The sequence below is a fragment of the Ictalurus punctatus genome, chromosome 8, assembly GCF_001660625.3.
Source record: "Ictalurus punctatus breed USDA103 chromosome 8, Coco_2.0, whole genome shotgun sequence".
Classification (NCBI taxonomy): Eukaryota; Metazoa; Chordata; class Actinopteri; order Siluriformes; family Ictaluridae; genus Ictalurus; species Ictalurus punctatus.
The window spans coordinates 1,924,323-1,949,864 of record NC_030423.2 but is presented as its reverse complement, the minus strand read 5'-3'; the positions used below and the strand labels follow the sequence as shown (position 1 = coordinate 1,949,864).

Below are 25,542 nucleotides of genomic sequence, written 5' to 3'. Positions count from 1 at the left end.
CCAGTATATATCTGCGCTGTCAAGTTCTCGAAGCCGTATTCCTTTCCAGAGGTAACATAAGTTTTGTAGTTTTATTTAATGACTACATTACAACAGACTGTCGTTTATTTCCGTCACTAAGGTACAGTGCTGCGAGTTCTTCTGTTTGTGTAGATCTCGTACTGAATTGTTAAAAAAAACATTTAAAAAGGCAGCCCGAGTAAACACAAATTACAGTTTTTAAATGATATTTATTGAAGCAAAAATGTTATCTAATACCAACCGGGCCTGTGTGGAAAAAGTATTTGCTCCCGTAGTTACTAATTCCCCAAATATATGAAACTGCGTTCATAATGGGGTTCAGCTGGACTACACGCAAACCCTGTTCAATCACGTCAACACTTACATAGAACTTTTTCAACAGCATGAAGTTGGTTAAAAGGTCTTACTCGGCAACACACTATACTAGAATTGATGATGAAGAAGGTGATTGAAAGAAATCAGTCTGGGAAGGGTTACAAAGCTATTTCAAAGGCTCCGAGACTCCAAAGAACCACAGCACGAGCCGTTAACTCCAAACGGAAAATCTCTGCACACTAGTGAACCTTCCCAGAAGTGACCGGTCTTTTAAAATTCCTCCAAGAGCACAGCGACGACTCATCCAGGACGTCACGAAAGAGCCAAGGACGACAAAGGACCTACAGGCCTCTCCTGCATCAATAAAGGTCACTGTTCATGACCCCACTATCAGAAAGACACCGTGCACAAATGGCTCCATGGAAGAGGGGCGAGGTGAAAACCACTGCTGACCCAGGAGAACATTAAGGCTCGTGTGAGTTTTACCAAAACACACCTTGGTGATCCTCAAACCTTTTGGGAGAATGTTCTATGCATTGGAACTGTTTGGAAGACAGGAGTCCCGTTACATCTGGCGTGAACCAAACATCATGGCCTACAGTGAAGCATGGTGGAGGGAGTGTGAGGGTGTGGGGATGCTTTGCTCCTTCAGGGCCTGGGGAACTTGCAGTAATTGAAGGAAACATGAATTCTGTACACCTTTGGATAAAACTAAACGTACTCAAATAGTCCTTGGCCTTAGAAGTCCGTAATTGGAATGTCTGAGTCACTCAACTTTATTGCACAGTATGGTATAGACAATTTAACTGGGAGGTTTGGTTCATAGTATACATGATGCGGCTCAACACTTTGTACAGAATAATAATAAAAAGCCAAAACTTTGCTTACAGTTGCATTTTTATTTTTGTAAAGACACATTTGATAAATTACATCCAGCCTTTTAAATCACTCCTGTGTGGAGGACTCCAGATCCGATAATATCATCCTGACAGCGAAAAGACAGAGAGATGGAAACAGATTCAATCATTTCATTTCTGTATAAATAAATAAAACCCCGCAGAGACACTCACTTTTGCTCATCGGTTAGCTCGAACTCCTGCTGCACCCTCTCGATGAGATTTGGAGTGAGAGGCAGGCAGAAACTCGCAGAGATCTGGACCAGCTCCACGGCCTGCTGAGCATCGTCGTGCGCCTTTATACAGGTGAAAAACTCATTCATCAGACCCTCTCTGCGAACAGACAAGCAGAGGAAGTGGTCTAAGTGCAAAAAAAACAAAAAACAACCCCAAACAAATCCAAGTCAGGGACAGGAGTTATATATACACACACTTACGATGGAATTCTGTTGGTGGTTTTGAAGATGTTCAATATTTCCCTGGGGAAAAAAAAAAAACGAACACATTTTTCATCCCGCACGCGTCTCATTCCATTCTGGAGCACAAACAGCCTTGTCTTACTATTCAATCTTTACCTGGGCTTGCATAAGTATTCACCCCCTTGAACTTATGACTTGGAAATGCCTGTAATCAGGATTAATAGTCAAATCTACACAAACGGACCCCTAACATATTGACGTGGCGAGAAAACTCTAAACAGTTTAGCTGTACGAGGCACTGTCCATGAGTCATTTCCTCAGTGCAGTTCTCACCCAGCTTCCTGTATCCTTTCTGCTGCCAGCAGGATGGAGGTGATGCTGCTAAGGGAATTTGTTGACCAGTCGAGCGGCGCTCTGCCACGGTCGGTCTGCATGTACAGTCTCTTTACATCCAGAGCGCACTCTGCAAATGATTGCTGAACCTACAAAACATATACACAAAGGTTATTTACAGATATTCGTTTTTCTAGACCACAGTGCTGTTCGCCACGGAAGCCCTAAATATAAGAATACGACCTGCATCATCAAACGATTAAGGACAAATTTTCTTGCACTATCGCCTGCTCTTACGCTAAATCGCGGTCTCGGCTAGGAACGCTTGGAAGACGGTAAAAATTAGGCTTTACGTTAGGTTGAAAACTGGACGCAAAGCGTTACTCTCCAGAAAAGATTCTCAGTCAGGAAAAACTGGGTCCGTCCCTGCAACTTGTCCGATACAAGCACCTCGGGTTGGCATTGTTGCCGTGACGACAACTTACTAGGCTTAAATAATTGTATTTATTTATTTTCAAAAGCTCTTCTCTTCCTGTGGAGGGCTCACCTCTGCACTCGGTTTCTCCCGGGCCATGAGGGAAAGGATCAGTTCCAGCAGGTCCGTCTTAGTGTCGTGCCCCATCCGTTTGATATCTGACACACCAACGCACAGAGTGAGTACACAGTCGACTGTCCCAACTTTTTTGGAGTGTGTTGCAGTCGACAGATTTGAAATGAGTGCGAATTTCATTTATCTTTCGAAAATATACAAAGTAACACTGTCCGTACTTTTTCAGTAGTCACTCACACACACACACACACCTTTCCATATTTGAGGAATCATGTCTAATCTGTTGTCCGTGTCAAGTGCCTGGAGCAAATCTTTTATTCCTTGAGAATTGGGGTAATAAAGCTGCAACCAAGCGCACAAAATAGAAAAAAATTGGACAAAATCAGTCCTGGTGAAAGATCAGGACTTTCCATATTTCACATTTGTCTTTACGCTTCTCTACTCACCGAGGGAATGAACTCTCTGTACCACTTTAGCACCACGTCGACGTGCTCCATCATACACAGCAGGTTGAAGAAGCGCCCGCTGTACAACGGCGAGATCATACGATTACCGTGAATATTATACAACTCCTCACTTACTCACGCCTGCGACGTCATACTCACTAGTAGATGCTTTGGTGATAGGAATCCCCCAAAAGTTGCCAGTTGTCCCCTACTTCTAGCAGGCTGTGCACTCTGTAAGCCTGTTCGATGTCCTTATTGTCCAGGCACTAGAGTGTGAGAGAGAGACAGAAACAGAGCGCGAGAGACAGAGCGCGAGAGAGCGCAAGAGAGACACAGAGAGAGACAGCGCGAGAGACAGAGCACGAGAGACAGAGCGAAACAGAGAGCGAGAGACAGCGCAAGAGAGAGAGAGACACACAGAAAGAGACAGAGTGCGAGAGACAGAGTGCGAGAGACAGAGTGCGAGAGACAGAGTGCGAGAGACAGAGCAACAGATCGACAGAGAAACAGAGAGACGGAGAGAGAGAGAGTGTGAGAGAGGGATGTCATTTGATTTCAGCCCATCAACATCATCATCATCATGTATGAAAGCTATACGAAACTATCAGAAGTGCACTTACGACTCTCATCACGTTCGGGAAGAAGTGCACTGCAAAAGAAGGTTTCTTTATTACACTTTGCTACACGCCGCTACGTGCTTACTACAAAGTTAAGCCGAGCAACGTCATCACAAACTCGATATTCACTATACTGTATATACAGAGATACAGGGTGTCCCAAAGATCTCCATACATATGGGGGAAATTAGCACTATTTAGCAAAAATGACTAACAAAACATTTCAGTTCCCCCGCCAGACAGCCTTTAAGAACACCTCTGACGAAAGAAGAACGGACTGAGAATCATTCTCACGGCTGGATCGGGAAGCTGTCCCGAGGTTGCGTTGGACTTGAACGGGTAACAGGGCGAGCACATCACACACGATTGATTACATACTTCTGCCGAACTTATTAACGATTTCAAAAAAAAAAAAAATGACGACGCCAGCTTAGGCGCGATGACTGACGTGGTGCTCACGAACGCGCTCCCCTGCTGTATGGAGACGTCTGGGACACCCTGTAGATATTATTGTACAGTCTGGAATTACAGGAGCGGTAAATACACTAAGCTTTGGTTATACCATCGTCTGGATCTTGGGCAGTAAAGCTCTTTCCTGACATCTCGTTCAACACTTCCTGTAGGATCTCCGTGTGCCCTTGAGTTGAGTTGGCTTCGTGCGAGGAAGGGGAACATCGCAACCAGAACCGGGTCGATAATCATTTCGGACATGCGGTGCACATGTGTAAGTGAATAACAACGTTTTGATGATGATAAAAGATATCAGACCAAAAAAATAATAATAATAATAATAATAATTAAAAAAAAAAAAAAAAGTATTTACCTGCTTTATAAAAGATGCCAAGGATATGATCATAGGTGGCCAAACTGGGCCCTAAATCGAGAGAGAGAGTGTTAACTATATTTGTAAGAGCTCACATACAGCTCAGCAGGAAAAGCATTTCGGAATGAACAGGGATCTCGATGCTTTTCAGATCACCACGGCTGTAAAGACTAGTGATTTGAGTTACTGAAGCCTTCCTGTCGCCTCGAACCGAACTGGACGTTCATCTCGGAGAAAAAAAAATAAAATAATAAAGTGCGAGTATGGGTGTGAGAAAGACCAACCGATCCCGAGGGCCTTCATCTCATTGAGGATTGGGAAGGCCTGCGCTCTGGCCAGTGAGCCGCACCGACGCAGTACCTTCAGCACGGTGTTAAATGTCAGCAAGTTGGGCTTCACCTTCTGTTGAGCCATCTGCTTCAGCAGGTCCTGCGCACACACACACACATATATGCATATTATACATACATAAAACACACACACACATATGATGAGAACCCCAGTGTGTATAGGATTTAAACAATCCTATCCAACTTACAACAATCAGCTCCCATTTATCGCTGTATTTGTCCTTCACTTCTGCAGCGGCGATGACGAGCGCATTGAAGGTGTGCACGTCAGCTACAGGGGAAAAAGAACGATTCATTGATCTGAAGTAACTGTGTGCATAATTATTCGCCTTTCTATACTTATTTTCAGGAGTCTTTGCATATGCATTTCACCATAGTAAGTAGTCGTAGCAAGTCTCACCGGTCAGTCGGTTGTTCAGCAGGTCCGTGTACATGTCGAAAGCTTTGGGGTAAGCGCCGTACTGTGGGTTCGAAAACAAAAATGTTCACATACAGCTTTATGTTTAAAAATAAATAAATAAATTTTAAAAAAAAGATGCTAAAATTCAAACCCAGACCTTCACCATGCCCCTAATGAGCGCGCCGTATGATCGACTGGTCCGCTCCGGCACGGTGTTAAAGATCCTCTCTGCGTTGTTGTTCTCCCTGTCGGTGAGAAGATGGATGAGATTCATTGTGGTCTTTTTCTCTGTTACGCAACATTTATCTCACGACAATAAATAACGCTAATACACAACTGAATATCAAATTTACCCAGGCGGGAAAAAAAATAAATACATATATTTAAAAAAAAAAAAAAAGAAATTTACTGTCTACCGACTCACCTCCATACAATCGTGAGTAGCTCAGAGGCTCTCCGTGGTCTTCCCTTTCGCCGCTTCGAGTCGTCTTGCTCTTCTCTCTATTAAAAACCAGAGGACAGAACGTACACGTTAAGGGATTAAACGTATTCGTTACAAATGAGAAATAAAAGGGAGCGTGCGGTTGACGAGCAGGTTGTGGAGCGTTCCTTACCGCATCTTCGGTTCTCTGTTCTGGGGAGTCTTCTCGCGGTGGATCCTGATCTCCGTACAGACAAATCAGATCCAGCAGGTCGTTGGTCAGATCCAGCGACACGGGAGCGCCTATGAAGAAAAAAAAAGAAAAAAAGTTCAGTTGTTGGGTGAACAAAACATTTCCACTCAGACCCTGGAGTAGATACACGAAGGGCTCACGCAAATCTTGAGCTTTTCGCCCAGTCTTCGAACTACAAGATAAATGAACTGAAGCCGTGTATCGTCGGAGATCCTGTTCCGAGAGATCCTCCTACCTGCCTGCACCAGCTGATCATACATGTCCACAGCCGCCTTGACCTTTCTCAGCCTGACGCGCTCCACGAGAGCCGCCTCGGACACCTCCTCGATTTGCAGCTCCACAGTCTCCGGCATTAAACACTGGGCAAATATATATATATATATATATATATATATATATATATATATATATATATATATATATATATATATATATATATATATATATATATATATATATATATATATATATATATAAATAATATAAGCACTGATCTCAGTATTGTGCAAAGAGAAAACACTAAAAATCCCTTCCTTACTCACTATTTAAATCCATAGACTGTTCTACGTATATAGAGCAATATAAAGCAGTAAGGAGACACTGAAACGAATTCTGACAGCACTTCTCGAGCACTTCAGTGACCCATACATACGGTACACGATGTGGGTAATAACATAGTACGTTCAGGGAATATAATAAAAGTTACACCCCGGGAATATTTGAACAAGAAGCCATGCCACCTTCACAGGAACTTACAGGCTGAAATCACTCAATGAAAATGACTACGTTTACACGCATTTAAAATTCCGTTTAACGTCTAAATTCAGGTCGGAGCCATATTCCGAATACGATGTTTATATGCGTACAGGCATGGGAATATTCCTGTATACGTGGTTGTTGCAAGCATGCCCGAGTCGCCATTCCTGAATACCTAATCTACAGCTCGGCATCTGTTAGCACCCACAATTCCTTGCAGCCTAATCAGCATATTATATATTCTCTCAGTAGATTATATGAATAAGGTATTTACATGCGATAAATTAATCTGAATCGGGCAATCGGATTGCGGATTAAATGACTCCATGCTAATTGTTACACGCGGTTTCTAACTGCTCTGTGAGGTATAGGTTACTCACTGGAACGTGTGGTTCTGCAAAGTCCTTCTGGAAGTACTTGGGGTAGGTGTTGATGAAATACTTAGCTGCATTTCTACCAGATTCCTGGGACAAAGAATACAGTTTCTGTGGAAGAAACCAAATCATAAGGTTGAATTTACCTGTAAAATGGCGATAAACGGTCATGTGTACAGCCTGTTATGTCTGACGACTCTAAACTGGCTTTACCCCCCACCCACCAAATTATACACTGATATTGACTGGTATTGTGTACAATATATTCACTAGAATGCTGATTGAACACTCACAAACTCTCCAGATGTTCTCGGTGTGAGGTAGGAATCATCCTGAAACATGTAATGACATGCAGTGGGGTCCTGAAAAATAAACACACTTATTTATTGCATTCATTTAAAGGGAGGATCCACCCAAAAATGAAAATCTGGTCATCAGTTACTCATCCTCGTGTCGTTCCAAACCCGTAAGACCTTCGTTCGTCTTCGGAATGCAAATGAAGATATTTTTTTAATGAGACCTGGGAGATTTCCGTCCCTCAGTTTACAGTCCAAGTAACCAAAACGTTCGAGCTCCAAAAAGTTCTTCGTAAAGGCATCGTAAAAGTCATCCGTGTGACTCTAGTGGTTTCATCCCAGGTTTACAAAGCGATACGCTTCGCGCTTCATTTGGGTTCCAAAGATGAACGAAAGCCTTACAAGTTTGGAACGACATGAGGGCGAGTAACTGATGACAGAATTTTCATTGTTGGATGAGCCCTCCCTTTACGCTCGCCATTTCTACATCTACAGCACAGCTAAACAGAGAGAAATGTTTTGACATACCCTATTCACAGTGGCCGCCAGAGCCTGCAACACAGCCTCTTTACTCCTATGGCAGAAAATACGCACGTGAAACATGACTCGAGCAATGAGTAAGCAATAAAACATGACAGGATGTGCTGTTGTAGGAAAATCATCAATGATGACGTGTGCCCATGCAGAAGATGGTTATTTTACAATAACTGCATGTCCTGAAGGGTTTTATTCCTCTTATACCACAGCATTTTACCAATAATTATTATATTTTATGTATTATAATGAGTTGTGCCGTAGTGAGACTTGAAGACTCTCCCAAGGCAGAAAACTTACTGAACATTATAAAAACGCCGACACCGGAGACTATAAAATGTTCCATCAATAATTACTTACAGAAAACTTCACCATATCATCAATTACATGTGTTTTTTCTTTACTTTACTGAAAAGCAAGCTTGTTTATTTGTTTATTATTAACTTTAGATTATGACTGGCTTACAATTGAGACAAGATACAATCCGAATATAGATTTGAGCTGGTGAGGGTTAATGGCCCGTGTCTTACCAGGTTTTCTTCCTTGGGATCACAATTTCCCCTTCTGAGCCTGACAAACAATAGGAAAGACGAGGACATGTGAAACGTCGGTGCAAAAGAACATCATTAACAGGGGTACAGAACTGGTCCAAGTTTCCAAAAGCATCGTTCAAAGGTATTTGGTAGCACAAGGAAAAATCCACCCTGAACAAATGCCATACTAATCTTCTATGATATTCGTTTAGAATTTCTGTGATGATTTCTATTGTTTGTTTTGCATTGAAGCGGAATGAAATTATTTGAATCTCATCCGACTAACCTGACATTGCAGCTGCAGGTTCTTGGCAAACAGCAGGGCTGAGTCCAAAATACCTATTGCATTTAACAAAACAAGCAAAATAATTAATAAATAAATAAATAAATAAATAAATAAATAAATAAATAAGGAAGGAAGGAAGGTCACAAAAGACAAACAAGGGGGAGTTTTGTGAGCTTGATAACTTCTCTATAGCAAATACATACATCTAAATAAATAAATAAATAAATAAATAAATAAAATTGCTTCATTCTGCACTACAATACAGTGCACTACATAGGGGTTTAGACAAAATAATTTCATACACTGTGGACTAATTTGGGATTGGCTCCAAGACATGACCTCCATCATTACACTGGCCATAAGTGCACATGAAGCTTTACCTAAATATTAATAATAACAGTAATAAAACACAAGGTTTTAATAAAAGAATAAATATATACTACTGACATGCCATCCTCTTACCTCTGATACCATGGTTCTGTTAAGCTTTTATTAAATAAACGTCCAGTTTTGCAGACTTGTCGCCCTAAGTACGAACAGGAGGCCGCCATTTGCAATAAAGTGCATTCTGGATAGGAATATACCACGTTAACGGTCGTGCGGGGGACGACTTATTTCTCCTGCTGCATTTATTTCTTCTGTAATCATACATACAACACCGAAATAGTTTTTTTTGTTTCATTTACCGAACAAAATTCGATATATAAATCGTATTATTCGTGTAATAATCTAATTAAATCGTACGACAGGTTTAGATCTTTTCTCCCTCTCTCGCCTCTGCTTGGTTTTGGTTTAGCCCGTGTGGACCCACGTGCTGGAGTTCCTACGCTGTGAAATCGAAGCTAAGCTAACTCGCTGTAGGATGAAGTTCTGTAAAAGTTTTTGACTGTAAATGTACGTTTTTATGTTTAAAAAATGATTTTTTCTAAGGAGACGCCATGGAGACGGTTGGACGGCATGTCATTCAGCATGTACTCCTCTGAGGAGATAAGGTAACGGTAGTCAGTGACCAGCTCTACTAGCTAAACATGCAGTGCGAGCTGTTCAGTGTAGAATGTTATGTATGATGTTGACTGTAATTTAGACTTTCGCATAAAAGTCAGAACCTGACTGTTTATATTCTTAATCTCGTTTATATGGGAAGAAAACACTAGCTGCTGGTTAAGTATCTAGTAATAACATGGAGCAGACCTGAACGCCTGACGATAATCGATTACACGATATATCGCGGTATTTACTGCCTGAGGTATTGTTATCGGTATTGCATTTTGGAATTGTCAATCGTTCCATGTTTTTAAATCTTTGCATCGCATTTAGAAGACGGCAGATTAACTCCTGGTTTCTAAAAGTAGTCCTTCTTGTAATGCGATATAGTTTAACACTGACCGTCCACTTTATTAGGAACCGCAGATACGATCAGTCACAGACGCCACGTGATTGGCTGATTTAGATAACTGCATGCATGGTGTGTGTATATATATATATTAATAAATGTCAAGTTAAGGCACATTGTAAATGAAACCGAATAAAACACCTGATGATGTTGACGGACAAATTTGAAGGCGCACGTCTCGTCATATTTCAAATGAAAGCGGAATAAGACCTGTTGCCGAGTAAATTATGATGTTTTAGTAACATATTTAAATAAATAAATAAATAAATAAAATAACAATACTGCAGTTTCATAAATGATGGATAAAATGTTGTTTTGTGTTTTTTTCTTTTCTTCTTTTTTCCTCCCCATCACCACCACATAGGAAATTGAGTGTCAAAGGTGTCACTAATCCTCTGCTCCTGGATAATGTCGGTAACCCGGCTCCTAATGGACTCTATGATCTGTCACTGGGTCCAGCTGACCTTAAAGAAATCTGCACAACCTGCATGCAGGACTTCAACAACTGCCCGGGACACTTCGGCCATGTCGACTTGCACCTACCCGTCTACAACCCTTTCTTATTCGATGTAAGAGTTTGACATTTCTGCACTATTTTAACTGAAAAATAAATTACACAAACCTCCTCAGTACATATTATTATACTGTTATTATTATTATTATTACTACATCTTGGAGAATCTGCCTCAGTTCCTGACACTTTGACTGTCGAATTTACTAAAAACAAAAAATTCAAACTCAAAGCAGTCTTTATGTTGTTTTTTTATAAAAAAAAAAAAAAAACTATTTATTTAAATTTTTTTGAAAACAACGGCTCTCGCTGTGGTTCTTTGGAGTCCCGGAGCCTTTGAAATAGCTTTGTAACCCTTCCCAGATTGATGTATTTCAATGACCTTCTTCCTCATCATTTCTGGAAGTTCTTTCAACTTTGGCACAGTGTGTTACCAACTTAAAGATACTTAAAAAAAAAAACAACACTTTTTATTTAATGGCCTGTTTCTTGCCATTTAAATAGCCCTGGTAGTGTTTAATTCTAAACAAACAATCCCTTCTCTAGTCCTCCTAACAGTCACCAAAGCGATGGATCCTGGGGCGTTAGAACCACAGATACGCACGCCTGTGTTAACGTGACTTTTCAGGCCGGTTCCTCTCGAGCGTTCTTTCACATGTCGTCGTAGGGAGATTTTCCACGCCCCTGTTGCTTTCAGCTTGCTCGTTTAGGATCGAAACTCTACATCGGTGTTTCTGTAAAGCTGCTTTGTGAGTGCGCCGTACGAAGGAAATTCAGCTGAATTGTTTCATCTAATACTCACTTATTTTTTTTTTCCTGATCTTTTTCCTTTCCGTCAGAAATTGTACATGCTCGTACGAGGTTCCTGTCTGTCGTGCCACATGTTGACGTGTACCAGGGCTGTCATTCACCTGCTTCTCAACCAACTCAAATTGTTAGATGTAGGACTGATGAAGGAAGTCTGCGATGTGGCGGTCGTCCTTAATCAGGTGAGCGTGAAAAATCGTATCCGCAGACGGAGCCGAGTGTTGAAATATCGTCAAGCTTTAAGCGTGACGTGCCTCGCCTCGTTGCTTCTCTTGTTTCTTATAGTTTTTAGAAGGTAGTCCACAAGCATCGGGGGCAGAAATCCAAGAAGCTTTGGAGGAATTTAGCGCTCCTATTCTCAAAGCCAACCGAAGCAGCCACGGCTGTGCACCTGTGAGTAACAATGAGTTGTTTAATTGCTAGCGCTCCATACAAGCTCACTTCCGTTTTCAGCAAGACGCTAACCCGTAGCTGCTGTTTCCTTGTTTTAATTTCCTAATTGCTGAGCAGATCAAGCATGTTTGTGAGATGAGGAACAGCCTCGTCACTGAATTTTGGAGATCTCACATGGTGTCTAGAAAATGCCCCAACTGCAAGTAAGTGAACGTTGAGTCTTTCCGCTTCACTTAGATGTAATGCATCACTTTTTACCATTCTATTCTGCTTACATGTCAATATTTATTTTGGACAAAGTGCCAGAAAGTCACAGGTACGTCGAGAGCACAACAGCAAACTAATCGTCACTCATCCGAGCGTCAAACTCGACCGTGAAGCGGACGAAGGTTCGTATGCTTTTAACTTGTTTGTCGGATTTACTCACGTACCGTACGTTCAAGCTTTTCTTTCTGTGCCTAAAGCTGAACAAGTGCTTTCTGTCCCATTTTCTGTCTTAGATGACGCTCACGTGACTAAACGTGGATACCTGACTCCGAGCTTGGCCCGAGATCACGTCACCAAAGTGTGGGAGAAAGAGGGTAAGTCGTGCTTCCTTTTCCTACGGACCATCGGCGAACACGCGAAGGTGAAACGTTCACTCGCAAGTAACTTAACTTAAAGCACCTTTTCATGTATGTACATATACAGCGCCCTCCGCTAATATTGGCACCCTTGGTTTGGTAAATATGAGCAAAGAAGGCTGTGAAAAATTGTCTTTATTGTTGAACCTTTTGATCTTTTGTTCAAAAAATGGTGAGAAAAGAGAATTTAGCCTATGTGCTACCTCATATTTATACCCCTGTGAAACAGGAAATCATGGTTGAACAATGTCCTGTTCCTAGTCACCCAGGTGTACTTAAAAAATATTAGTGGAGGGCACTATGTATGTATATATATATATATATATATATATATATATATATATATATATATATATATAAGTAAAATATGAAAAGGTGCTTTAGATATGTGATTAAGCTTGTGATTAAAAGTAATCCTCAAAAAATATATATACTCTGATATATTCTCTGATTAGTATCTTACACACATTAAAGCAGCAGACCAGTTAGTGTGTTTATGTGTGTGTGCGCTGATGTTAATAATCTGTTACAGGTTTCTTCCTGAAGCACTTGCTCTCAGGCCTGGCGGAGAACAGTCCTAACGGTTTCAGCCCGGATATGTTCTTCTTAGATTTGCTAATGGTTCCTCCATCCAGGTAGCCTTCAAGCTGTAGCTCTAACATCTGTTTCAAGATCTGTGTGCTCGTGCTGCGTATTGGTGTAAATGCTGATTCTTCTGCACGGACCAGGTACCGGCCTATCAGTCGGCTGGGAGATCAGATGTTTACCAACGGTCAGACAGTGAACATACAGGCGGTGATCAAGGACAACATGATCATTCAGAAACTGCTTGCCTTGATCGCAGCTGAGAAAGCCAGGGCGATAGAGGGTACTCAGACCGAACTGGAGGAGGTACGGATGTATTAAATCTGTAGGAATATTAAACGCTCGTGTTTACTATTACAGAGCATGATAAATAAGGGATAAAACATGACAAGAGGTGCTGCTATCGAAAAGTAATCTATGACTGCGTGGTTCTCTTACACTACAGAGATTTGCAGATTTTGTGTTTATTAAAGAAGGGCACATACTTTCTATCCATTCGTGGATGGTGTAATCGCTTATTTCCTAGCAGCCGTTTAACGTTTTAACGGAAATCCCACGTTGTTCTGCATCTTTCCAGCCCACTGAGACAGAAGATCCCAGCCAGATGGACCAGGCGTTTTTAGCCGGGCTAACTGGAGTCACCCTTACAGACAAACTCTATAACGCCTGGATTCGCCTGCAGAGTCACGTCAACATTGTGTTCGACAGCGAAATGGACAAGCTGATGACCGAGAAGTTCCCTGGAATCCGCCAGGTCTCCTATATTTTTACACTTCTGTTTATTTTGAATTTTTTTGTGTGTGTGTGTGTGTGAAGTAACTTTTACATTTCATAAGCGTTTCATTTCATTGCTTACTTTCGTTTCATTAGCTAGAACACAGACGATTATATTTTTAAATAGTGGCTTCGCTTTGCAGTCACTGTTTAAGTCAGCCACACTGCCTAGCAACCACCTGGAACACTGTAGGAACCACCCAGCAACCTCCTGAGCTATCATAGCAACCATCTGGAACACCATAACAATGCAGCCTAGCAACACCCTAGTCCCCGTATTAGTTACCACTGCAACCACCTGGAACACCACTGGAAACACCTAGCAACTGCCTAAGATATCATTGCAACTGCCTAGCAACATCCTAACAACCACCTGGAGCACTATATTGAAACCTCCTAGCAACACCTTAGCAACCACCTTGCATTCTGCTCACCCACACCCAGATAATCATATCAGCTCAACTAGCAATCGTCGGAGAGACCACGTTAACCCTCCGGTGCAACCACCTGGAGCACCATAGCAACCACTTAGCAACAGCGAATACTTGCATAAGCTGGCTTCTTATTTTAAATATGTAGTATAACCATTCTCGCGTTTGAAATAATTTAGAACGTTAATTGATTTCAGGTTTTATTTTGATTAAAAAGTGTAGTTTTAAAAAAAAAACATGTTTGTAGTAAAAAAAAATAATAATAATAATTTTGTTTTGTCAGCTCTTGGAGAAGAAGGAGGGTCTGTTCAGGAAGCACATGATGGGAAAGCGAGTGGACTTTGCTGCTCGCTCTGTCATCTGTCCAGACATGTACATCGGAACCAACGAGATCGGAATACCCATGGTAAGAAAAGTATTACAAACGAGACAATTCATTTGGTCTAATCGTACGGGTTCCTTTTAAAGGAGTGCAGCTGATTTTAGATTAGATAAGGTGTTAGTTTGAAGAGATCTAACACAATGACTCTCACTGACTGCAGGTGTTTGCCACTAAGCTGACGTACCCACAGCCGGTGACGCCGTGGAACGTGAAGGAGCTGCGTCAGGCCGTGCTTAACGGGCCTGATGTGCACCCAGGAGCCTCTATGGTCATCAACGAGGATGGGACGCGCACCATTCTCAGCCGTACCAACCCCACCCAGAGAGAGGCTATCGCTAAGCAACTGCTTACACCCAGCACAGGCCAGCACCGCATGCCCATGAAGATCGTAAGTGTCCCTGAAGGGAATCTAAAAGGCCACGTGAATGCGAAACTTCATTTTAACCCGTGAATCGATACGACAGGTTTGAGTGTACAATTAACATCACGAGGAATGAATCTGAACGGCCTGGCATGAGAAATTGAGCGTTTAAATTGTGGTATTTTATGATCTCTCTCTCTCTAGGTTAATCGGCACATCAAAAATGGAGACGTGCTCCTTCTGAATCGTCAGCCGACGCTACACAGACCATCTATCCAGGCTCATCGCACTCGCATCCTGCCTGGAGAGAAGGTGCTACGGCTGCATTACGCCAATTGCAAGGCCTACAACGCTGACTTTGATGGCGACGAGATGAACGCGCACTTCCCGCAGAGTGAGCTGGGTCGGGCTGAGGCCTACACGCTCGTCAGCACAGACCAGCAGTACCTGGTGCCCAAGGTGAGGCGCTGATTATATTTGGTATGCTTATATATATATATATATATATATATATATATATATATATATATATATATATATATATATATATATATATATATATATTTTTTTTTTTTTTTTTTTTAGCGAATCAGATAATTCATGTTTTTATAAACTTCACACATCTGGATTTCCACGTAAACTCCAGGATGGGAAGCCCCTGGCCGGACTAATCCAGGACCACATGGTGTCGGGCACCAGCATGACCATCCGTGACTGCTTCTTCCAGCAAGATCAGTACATGGAGCTGGTCTATAGAGGTCTCACCGATAAAAGAGGCAGAATCAAGCTGCTTCCTCCTGCTCTCATCAAACCGCGAAAACTTTGGACTGGCAAACAGGTACCTTCATCACAGGGCTTTTTAAAGTGAAAGATTTCTTTCACAATTTGAGCTTCGACCGTTCTTTCGTCATCAATACGTTTCATATGAAAACGTATTAGTTCGATTTAAGAACAGTTTAGGTCTACGTTTTGTAATAACACAACGTCTCCTAAATAAATACTTTTATACTATATAATAAGTATATTCCATGTAAATCGAGTTTTGTATCTAAAGGCACTGCTTCGCGAGTCACGTTTTTGGATGATTTTATTCCCGACAGGTCGTGTCAACCCTCTTGTTGAACGTCATTCCTGAGAACCACATCCCTCTGAACCTGAAAGGAAAGGCCAAGATTCCCAGTAAGGCCTGGGTGAAGGAGTCTCCTCGATCCTGGCCAGGTTACCATCCAGACTCCATGTGTGACTCTCAGGTGACCGACATAGCCGTAGTGTATATCGGCAGTGATACATCTCCGAATGAGCTTGCAATAAAAGTTTATTATTTTAGAATGAATCATTTCTTTCTGGTGAAATTCTGAGTTTAGGTGGTGATTCGTAATGGCGAGCTGCTAGTCGGCGTGCTGGATAAAGCACACTATGGGAGCTCTGCGTACGGCCTGGTGCACTGCTGCTATGAGCTGTACGGAGGAGAGACCAGTGGCAAGCTTCTAAGCTGCCTGGCCCGGCTTTTTACCGCCTACCTGCAGCTCTATCGTGGCTTTACCATGGGTAAGACCTACGGGCTGTGTCTTCTATCGTGCTTCCATGAATGTGAATATCGTGGGTTTTTCTTTTAAACTGTCAGTCAGACAAATCTCTTTTCCTTTAATAATTACACAATCGAAAGAGCTGAGAAATGTCCAGGTCTAGTGCAAAATCTGAATCCTTGAGCTTTCCACTGCTTCACTCCTTGTCTCTCGTTTTCGTAACAGGTGTGGAAGACATTTTGGTAAAACCAGGAGCCAACAAGCAGAGAAAGAAGATCATCAAAGAATCAGTTAATTGTGGCATCAAGGTCAGTGAATATAACAATAATAATAATAATAAGAAGAAGAATAATATGATCCACTGATCCCAAAGACCAAGATGTTGGGTCTGATACGTGGCCGGCTTGGATGAAAAGTTAGTCCAGATGTTTCATCAGCTTTATCTGTGTTTACACAGGCACTCAGGGCAGCCTTTAACCTGCCTGCTGCTGCTGCAGAAAACGAAGGCCGGGACCTGTGGCAAAACGCCCATCTGAACATAGACCAGCGAGACTTCAACATGGTGGACCTCAAATTCAAAGAAGAGGTCAATCAAGTCAACAACAACATCAACAAGGTATCGGTCAAGGACGGACGTGTTCTAAATGATAACTCTTATAATATAAAAACAGATATATATTTTTTAAATTTCGCTTAATGCCTGGTGTTTTTGTGTTCATTCTTGAGGATTCTGTGGTTTCTAATGTTTACCTGGGTTCTTTGTTCATTAAGGTGTGCATGCCATTGGGCCTGCACCGTTCATTTCCTGAGAACAACCTTCAGCTCATGGTGCAGTCTGGAGCCAAAGGATCCACCGTCAATACAATGCAGGTGAGCCACCTTAAAGAATTTTGAGAATTATAATAATTGTTTGTTTTTGTTTTTGTTTTTTTGGGTTTTTTTGGTAGGGGGGGGGTCATAATAATGCTGACTTCACCCTCTATGCGTGTGTTTAGATCTCATGTCTGCTGGGCCAGATAGAGCTCGAGGGCCGTCGTCCTGCACTGATGCCTTCTGGGAAATCCCTGCCTTGTTTCCAGCCTTATGAGCCACAACCTCATTCTGGTGGCTTTGTAACCGGGAGGTTCCTGACTGGGATAAAACCTCCAGTGAGTTCAGTTTAAATTGACGTTTCACAGTGACGTAGATGTCGATATGTACATTGTTAGGGTGTACTCTGTGGAATTAAATTTGTGGCAAGAGTATCGAACGTAATTTTTCTGGAAACGAACAGAAATATAAAGAAAATGAAAACTCCGTGGCAAAGAATCGAACAGTTTTCTAGCTTTCCTTTTTGCTCGTCGTGGTTCATGTATTCACTACCAGAGTTTTTAGTTTACGCTCTCTGAGTTTACCTTCACCGTTCTGGCACAAACCTCTCGTGTGGGCGGGGCTTAACAGCGGTTTACGCTCATTGGCTAGTGAGATTTGAATCGACAGGAGGATGATGACGACGATGACGCTCCGTGCCGCTCATCTCGAAAAAATAGTCGTACGAGACTACCCAAACCTCAAATTTTAATTATGTACTAATATACTGACTAAATAAACAAGTAATTTCCACTACAAAGTACTCTAAAATTCATGCCACTGAAGTCTTTGCTTCCAGGTCCAGTAAATCGCTATTAAGCCCCGCCCACGTGAGAGGTTTGTGCCAAAATGGCGAACGAAAACTCAGGTAGCGCGTTCGTAAACCGTGATTAGTGAGAAGGAAGTTGTTAAAGTTGTGTTCAATACTTTTGGTACAGATTTAATTCCGTAGTAGTCTAGTGAGAGCCTGAGAGCCTGGGAAAGTAATTTACTAGAGAAGATGCTTTCACTAGTTCTGTGAATCATCTGATATGCTGTGGTTGAATTGTTCTTACTGCTGTTGATTTTCCAGGAGTTTTTTTTCCACTGTATGGCTGGTCGTGAAGGCCTGGTGGACACAGCGGTTAAAACGAGTCGTTCCGGCTATCTTCAAAGGTAAGACGGTCTCGGGTGTTTCAGGTTAGGATAGCTTTTACGTTGTTTGCAGATTCAAGTAGGAGTGAGTGAGTCTGGTCTTATTGCGTTAACCCACCTGACTCAGTGATACAGTAATTACACTGCAAAGTAGTGATCGACAGGGGAACTAACTTCTATCCCCTTCCTTAATCCCCGTCCTCAACATCCTTAACCCCTAACACCATACCCACCCCAGCCTCGTTTTGTTCCGTCTGTCATATAAATTTTCAACTTAAATACCTTTTAATAATTATACATTTAAAACATTTAGTTTACAAGCAGTAGTTGTTTTACACCGTGTTGAAAAGTCTCATGAGGGTACGAAATCCATCACCTTTTTTTTTTTTCTATTTCCAAATAAAACCAGCATTTAGGAAATAAAAAGCATTTAGGTTGCACTTGCAGCTACGTTTTGTACGTAAGAAGCAAAGTTTTCTTACAGAACGTGCCCTGATTACTAGAGATCAACCGATTGGTTTTACCGATTATTTTTTCCTGATATTTAAGCATTTTTTCCATAATCAGTTATCGGTTTTGTAATATCGGCTCCACCGATAAATGGCTCCATCTTGTGGGCGTTTTGAGAATTACATGTAGGACCGAATATGAACGAAAACGAGCCAACAACAGTGTGCACAGGTTAAGTATACTCGTTTTGAATTAATTGATTAATGGCTGTTATGTTAAATAAAGTTAATGTACAAATGAGATGTGTTACATAAACGCTTGATATGTGGTTTAAGCAAAAAAAAAAAAAAGACACTTTAGTAATGGTGCACTTTATTTATTTATTTATTTTGTACTCCTTCACACCCCTCTATTTATTGGTGTATAAATAAGAGTTGTTTTGTATGCAAGGAGGAAGTGAAATCGACAAAACTGTTATAAATAAAACGGATTGTTCAGTTCAGTGGTGGTGTTTTCATTGTGTCAACAACAGAAGTACAACAAGAAATAAATATCGGTTGTCGTGCACATGAACATGCAAATAATCGGGATCGGTATCTGTTAAAAAAAATCAATATTGGTCGATCTCTACTAATTAAATCAGCCGAGAATACGTTGATGCGCTTTTTCGCATCATCTTTAAGGAACACTGATGAAACCTCCATTCAGTTTGTTACAACAGGAACCATTTTTATTATACCATTCTATCCTGATATCCACAGAACCCTGATGTTACTGCTGTTTCCTTTCCTATACAGCTCTGTAATGTACAGTTCTGAACAGACGGGGCTAATAAGAGACTCTAGTACTGACCACTTAGCTTTCTTTTACGCGGAGATTTTGTCATTATCTATATTATCTCTTTCAGCTATCTTTGTTAATCCTCTGTTCATTAGTGCTGTGTGTCGTCCCCCCCCCCCCCCCCCCCATGTTCTAGGTGTGTGATAAAGCACCTCGAGGGTCTGGTGGTCCAGTACGACCTGACGGTGAGGGACAGTGACGGCAGCGTGGTGCAGTTCCTCTACGGAGAGGACGGCCTGGACGTTCCCAAAACTCAATTCCTGCAGCCCCGTCAGTTCCCTTTCATCAAGGACAACTTCGAGGTAGGACACGCCGCTTAACTGGCGTTTGCACGTCTGAAGGAAGGCGTTTCCCATGCCGTTTGAGAGCGTACTTTTTGACGGTCGCTTCTTAGTCGACGCACATTTCGTTAGGCTCTCATAGCTGCCTTGTCTACAAACCAATAATGAAGGTATGAAATTGAAGAGGTGTTTGTTTTTTGTTTTGTTTTGTTTTGTTTTGTTTTGTTTTTGAAGGTAATCAGGAAAGCACAGTGCTTGGATGAAGTGCTGGCAAAACTGGACCCACAGGCGGCTCATAGTCACTCAAAGGCCGTTAAGAAGTGGAAGGCTAAGCACGAGCTTTCGTCTCCCAGAAACGGCGCCTTCCTGCTCTTCTCTCAGAAGAAACTGGGCAAGCTTAAGGCTCAGGCTGAAGGCCAGCTGGGAGAGTTAATCAACGGGAGAGACAATGCTTCTCTGCAAGTAAGGAGTCATTTTAACGCATCTTACCCTAATTTAAATAACGAGATCTATTTATTTATTTATTTATTTTGGTTTGGTTTGTCACAGGTGATGGAGAGTTGGAAAACTATGGAGGAATCCAGACGTGTCAAGTATCTGAAGAAGACCACCCACTGCCCAGATCCATGCCTAGCTATGTACCGGCCTGACATCTGTTTCGGTTCCGTCTCCGAGACGTTCGAATCCATCATCGAGTCCTACCTCAGTCAGTTCAACATCCGGCAGGAATTTCACCCTTCGTCTGAATACGTTGACAGTGAGAGGTGGGGTGTTCTTTGCAAATTTCCAATAACTGTCCGTCTGAGAAATTAGCAAAAACATTTGAAAATAAAGCGTAGCTATTGATTCCCACATCATTCTGTGCGTGTGTCTATGTGCGTTCAAGATTACGGCACCTGTTGCATCTGAAGTGGCAGAGAGCGTTGTGTGAGCCGGGAGAGGCTGTAGGACTGCTGGCTGCTCAGAGTATCGGTGAACCCTCGACTCAGATGACCCTCAACACCTTTCACTTTGCGGGCAGAGGAGAGATGAACGTCACTCTGGGTATTCCCAGGTCCGTGGATATCGGATATAAAACTGCACAAACGGTTATAATGTCTAAATGACTACGCAAAATCAGGGCACCAGAAATGTCTAAAATGTCAAAGTTTTGCCAGGTATTCACCTAGCGCTGCCGATATTAGAAGTCCTAATGTTAAGGCAGCATATGTTCAGCATGGGTTATACATTTTTAAGGGGGCGCCAATAATTCTGGAGTAAAAATATGTATGTATTTATTCTAGGTTGCGTGAAATTCTGATGATTGCTAGTTCCAACATCAAGACGCCCATGATGAGCATTCCTGTTCGAAGCGGCAAGAAAGCTTTAAAACGAGTGAAGATCCTGCAGAAGAAGCTCACACGTGTGTGTCTGGCAGAGGTACATAGGATTGATTTAACGACTATACTTTGAAATGTCCTTGGCCGTCAGAACAAATTTAGTAGAACTTTTCCCTGACGTTTCAGAAGCTTCGGTACAATATGTGCTCGGGGCCAAACGCTAGGTGTTTATGCATGTTTAGAGAGGGGGTGTGGCTTAAGACTGGAACCGTATTTGTTTGAATGTATTTTTCCCCATTTAAAAGAATGGATGAAAGTCAGTGCGGACCTGTTACGATCGTATCCCAAGTAGATATCATTCGTTAATATATATCTGTATGGGGAAAAAAATTACAGTGGAGGTAATATCAATCCCCCCCACACACACACCCACACCCCCTCTTTTTTCCCCTCCAGGTGTTGCACAAGGTGGACGTGGTGGAGACGCTTCGGATAGAGGGTAAAAGAGGCCAGAAAAAACGAATCTTCACGGTCATGTTCCACTTCCTTCCTCCGGAGCTTTACCAGCAGGATAAGTCGCTGCAGCCCCAGCAGATCCTCCGCTTCATGGAAGACAGGTGAGGTTCGACTTTCCGTCGACTCGTTTCGGATGTACCGCCGCGTCTACGTCGGGTCTTCTTACTTTCATTTCGAGTGCATTTTTACACGGTACACAGAAGCGTTGTATCTTAAATCGAAGGATTATACTTCTATAGGATCGAGATATCCACATACGACGCAGGTCTAAATACACCAGGACGCGTCAAGGCATTTAAATCCGAGACCGTTACGTGTAAATGTGTTCAGGACTATATATATATATATATATATATATATATATAAGTAGAAAATGTATATAATTTTACCATTTGAGGTACCTTTGAGAATCAAGGCTCCTTCCATCTTAGTTTACGAAAATTCCATGTATAAGTGTGATTTATTTATTTGTTTATTTATTTATTTTGGATACAGAATACATCGTCAGCAAATAAAAACTGAAATTTGCATATTAATAAACACAATAATAGGTTTTTGTTTTGTTTTTTTAAATTATGGAATACAACAAGGTGCATGTGTGGACTATCGGTATAAATGTGTGTAGTTAAAATCTTACTTATCTTATCTTGTAGTTAAAATATAATATAATATTTCCCCCCACCAGATTCTTCTTATTACTTCTTGACGCCATCAAGAAACTGAGTGCCAAGCTGGCCTCTATAAATTCAGTGGACACGCGCAAGGCCACAGGAAAGGACACAGATCGAGATGCGGAGGGCTCCACTAACCGAGCAGTACGTTTCCCAGCATCTGAAATCTTTCTTTAATCGCTATTAAAAGTAGAAATGCTAAATAAGACCGTGGCGCTCACGTGCTGGGCGTTCAACAGGATGACGAAGCCGAGGGAGCAGAGGACGGCAGAGTGGTGGACGACGAGGCGGACGAAGGGGACGCGGACGCCGCTGACGCCAAGAGGAAGGAGAAGCAAGAGGAGGAGGTAAAGAACAGGAAACGGACACCTTCGTGATTACGTCACAGTTGTATCAGGGAAAAAAACAAACGGTGGTCATGTTCCAAAACGGTTTATTATAAATATTAAGATGAACGAAAGCTAGGAGCGAATGATCGTACAAATCACCGGATGTCCTCTGAGATGTTCTCGGCGGAGAAAAAGGTTTATAAGCTTTAAAAAGTACCGCTTTGTCTTGCAGGTAGACTACGAGAGTGAGGACGGGGAGAACAGCGGGGAGGAAGACCAAGAAGAGGTGACCGGGCAGCCAGAGGAGAACGTGGGATCAGAAGAACTAGCTGAGGCGAGGAATGACAACAGTCAACCCTCCGTCCAAGAGAATGCGGACGGAGACACCCTGGACTCGATGAGAGTCAGTAAAGTTCTGCAGTTCAGCCCCATGATTGAGGCCTACAGATACGACCAGCAAAAAGACCTGTGGTGTGAGGTACGGTCACGAAGTGCGCCGTGTAGTATCGTAAACTTCGATGTTCGACGTGAAGATTCATTGACGCTCTTGACCTGTATCCGCGTGATTTCATGCGTCGTGCGGTTGCTGCTGCTGATCGGCTGATTTAGACAACCGCGTGAATATGCAGGTGTACCGGCGTTCCTAATAAAGTGTCGGAGGAAACATCCGCACGAGATGTTTGGAAATGAATGCTGCGATAAAAAGGCGTTCCCACTTCAGACGTTCACTTTGCACAGTACGCTGTACTGAAGTCTTTCCCCATGTCCAAAAACTTCCTGACCGTTATAATCCGCTGGCACTGGAGACTCCTTCCATAGATGTTCAAGGAAAAGTCTTACAGAAAGCTTCATAGATTCGACAGTTATACGACTATCAGAACTTTGTTATTAGCCTTAAATCATGTCGCGTATACAAAGTACAAGTCCGACTTGCATTGCGGTTGCCATAGAGAACTGTATTTCATCCCGGTGACTTTTTTTGTCGTCTTCTTCCACTCCCCCTCCAGATCACCCTGGTGCTCCCAGTTAGCAAAGTGCACTTTGACCTGACCTCTCTGGTGGTAGCACAAGCTCAGAACGCTGTAGTCATGGAAACGAAAGGTATCACACGTTGTTTACTCAACGAGGTGACCACCAAGCAGGGTGCCAAGGAGCAGGTCCTGATCACCGAGGGCATCAACATGCAGGAGATGTTCAAGCACGGAGATGTGAGTTCGCTCTAAACTCTAAAGTCCTGTAGCACTTTTAGGATCTGTAAATCCTAATGTAGGTAGTGCCTTCTCGTTTTGCTGGAAAGGGGAACCTTTTTATTATTTTCAAATAATATCGCTCATTGATTCCCTGGTGAAAATGTCAGTATTTGCAGAATCTAGTAGTACTGATCAGTATACCCGAACGAACTTATCCTTTTTACCTGTCTCTGCTTTAAGGTTCTCGACCTGAATCGTTTATATTCCAATGAGGTCCATGCCATGGCCAACACGTACGGTATTGAAGTGGCTCTGAGGGTCATCGAGAAGGAGATTAAAGACGTGTTTGCTGTTTACGGTAAGTCTGCGTTCACAAACCATGGCCGTTCTGTACGACCCGCAGTTCACTGTCGCTCCTTTCCGTCTGCGCAGGTATCGAAGTGGACCCGCGGCATCTCTCTCTAGTGGCTGATTACATGTGCTTTGAAGGCGTGTACAAACCGCTCAACCGCTTCGGCATTCAGTCCAACAGCTCCCCGCTGCAACAGATGACCTTTGAGACCAGCTATAAGTTTTTGAAACAAGCCGCTATTTTAGGTATGGGTGATTTTTTTTATTTTTTTTTTAGTAGTAGTTTGAATAATAGTGTTCATTCAGAAACAGTCAGTTCAGTACAAGTAAGCCGAACGAGGCCGTCGCCGGACGTTTGAACATGTACGATATCATTGTCTTCTTTGTCTTTTTCTTTATAGGCTTGCATGATAAGTTGAATTCACCCTCAGCTTGCATGGTTGTGGGAAAAGTTGTGAAAGGAGGAACTGGACTCTTTGACCTGAAGCAGCCCTTACAGTGACCCTGAATGGTGACTTGAGCTATAGACTGTTCACTCTTCAGCTTTAGAGAGGAGAAGAAATGGCAGCGTTTAACTGTGACCTGTATTGTTCAGTATATAAATAAAAGTTTTTCTTTAAAATATAATATATATATATATATTTTGCCTTTGTGTCTTCATATGTAGTTCATTTTCTATATCTATTTAAGTCTAAAAAACAACGACAAAAAAATATTTGTTTGTGTTTGTTCTGATGGTGAACATATTATGGTTGATTTATAGTTATCAAGAACAGTTCAATTGATTGTATTATTTAGTGCTGTCCATCACTTTGACGCTTTTGTTTTTTTGTATAACGTTAAGATCATTGCATTCTACCATATACAATTCCATGCAAATCCCTTGCATACCCATTAGACAAAATAAGGGCTATTCATTTTATGTAACCGACTAGATTATTTGTTTGTGTTTCCCTTTCAATACTAATACCTAATAAATGTCTAATAACTTGCTTTTCTACCTGCTGCAAAAAGTCAGACTTTTCCACCCAACTGTAGATAGACGACTTATAAGACAAATAAGGTCAAAGGTTTGCGGATACCTGAACGTCACACACATATGTGGGCCTTCCTATACTGTAGCCACAAAATTTGATGCACACAACTACATTGGATGTCCTACATTGTAACATTAATAGCATTAAGACACCAGTATTAAGTCCA

At 42.1% G+C, this 25,542-nt stretch overlaps 2 protein-coding genes and 1 long non-coding RNA gene across 3 annotated transcripts; 2 read left to right on the top strand and 1 right to left on the bottom strand.

Moving 5' to 3' along the window:
* Positions 1 to 1,215: 1,215 nt before the first annotated feature.
* Positions 1,216 to 9,228, bottom strand: ptcd3 (pentatricopeptide repeat domain 3). The gene is made up of 24 exons (XM_017474396.3): positions 9,086 to 9,228; positions 8,624 to 8,676; positions 8,335 to 8,374; positions 7,799 to 7,844; positions 7,268 to 7,336; positions 6,981 to 7,085; positions 6,080 to 6,203; positions 5,785 to 5,894; positions 5,595 to 5,671; positions 5,328 to 5,415; positions 5,171 to 5,231; positions 4,959 to 5,041; positions 4,705 to 4,849; positions 4,421 to 4,471; positions 4,160 to 4,249; positions 3,601 to 3,629; positions 3,140 to 3,246; positions 2,981 to 3,059; positions 2,786 to 2,876; positions 2,532 to 2,617; positions 1,985 to 2,133; positions 1,670 to 1,711; positions 1,407 to 1,565; positions 1,216 to 1,321 (listed from the first exon to the last, which is right to left on the bottom strand). The coding sequence occupies exons 1-24, from the start codon at positions 9,172 to 9,174 to the stop codon at positions 1,282 to 1,284; spliced, it is 2,013 nt and encodes a 670-aa protein (XP_017329885.1). The 5' UTR covers positions 9,175 to 9,228; the 3' UTR covers positions 1,216 to 1,281.
* Positions 4,192 to 5,574, top strand: LOC128633508 (uncharacterized). The gene is made up of 2 exons (XR_008396931.1): positions 4,192 to 4,321; positions 4,572 to 5,574. It is a non-coding gene; the product is annotated as an uncharacterized LOC128633508 (long non-coding RNA).
* A 186-nt stretch (positions 9,229 to 9,414) lies between the features above and the next one.
* polr1a (RNA polymerase I subunit A) lies at positions 9,415 to 24,966 on the top strand. Its single transcript, XM_017474390.3, has 34 exons — positions 9,415 to 9,615; positions 10,381 to 10,585; positions 11,367 to 11,516; positions 11,620 to 11,727; positions 11,845 to 11,930; positions 12,028 to 12,116; positions 12,228 to 12,308; positions 12,883 to 12,985; positions 13,079 to 13,241; positions 13,513 to 13,689; positions 14,424 to 14,546; positions 14,683 to 14,910; positions 15,088 to 15,342; positions 15,530 to 15,721; positions 15,984 to 16,133; positions 16,248 to 16,431; positions 16,635 to 16,717; positions 16,867 to 17,025; positions 17,181 to 17,279; positions 17,405 to 17,557; positions 18,331 to 18,413; positions 19,819 to 19,984; positions 20,198 to 20,425; positions 20,513 to 20,727; positions 20,850 to 21,017; positions 21,247 to 21,382; positions 21,739 to 21,899; positions 22,484 to 22,613; positions 22,709 to 22,816; positions 23,031 to 23,276; positions 23,806 to 24,006; positions 24,229 to 24,346; positions 24,421 to 24,585; positions 24,741 to 24,966. The coding sequence occupies exons 1-34, from the start codon at positions 9,539 to 9,541 to the stop codon at positions 24,839 to 24,841; spliced, it is 5,091 nt and encodes a 1,696-aa protein (XP_017329879.1). The 5' UTR covers positions 9,415 to 9,538; the 3' UTR covers positions 24,842 to 24,966.
* The last annotated feature ends 576 nt before the right edge of the window (positions 24,967 to 25,542 follow it).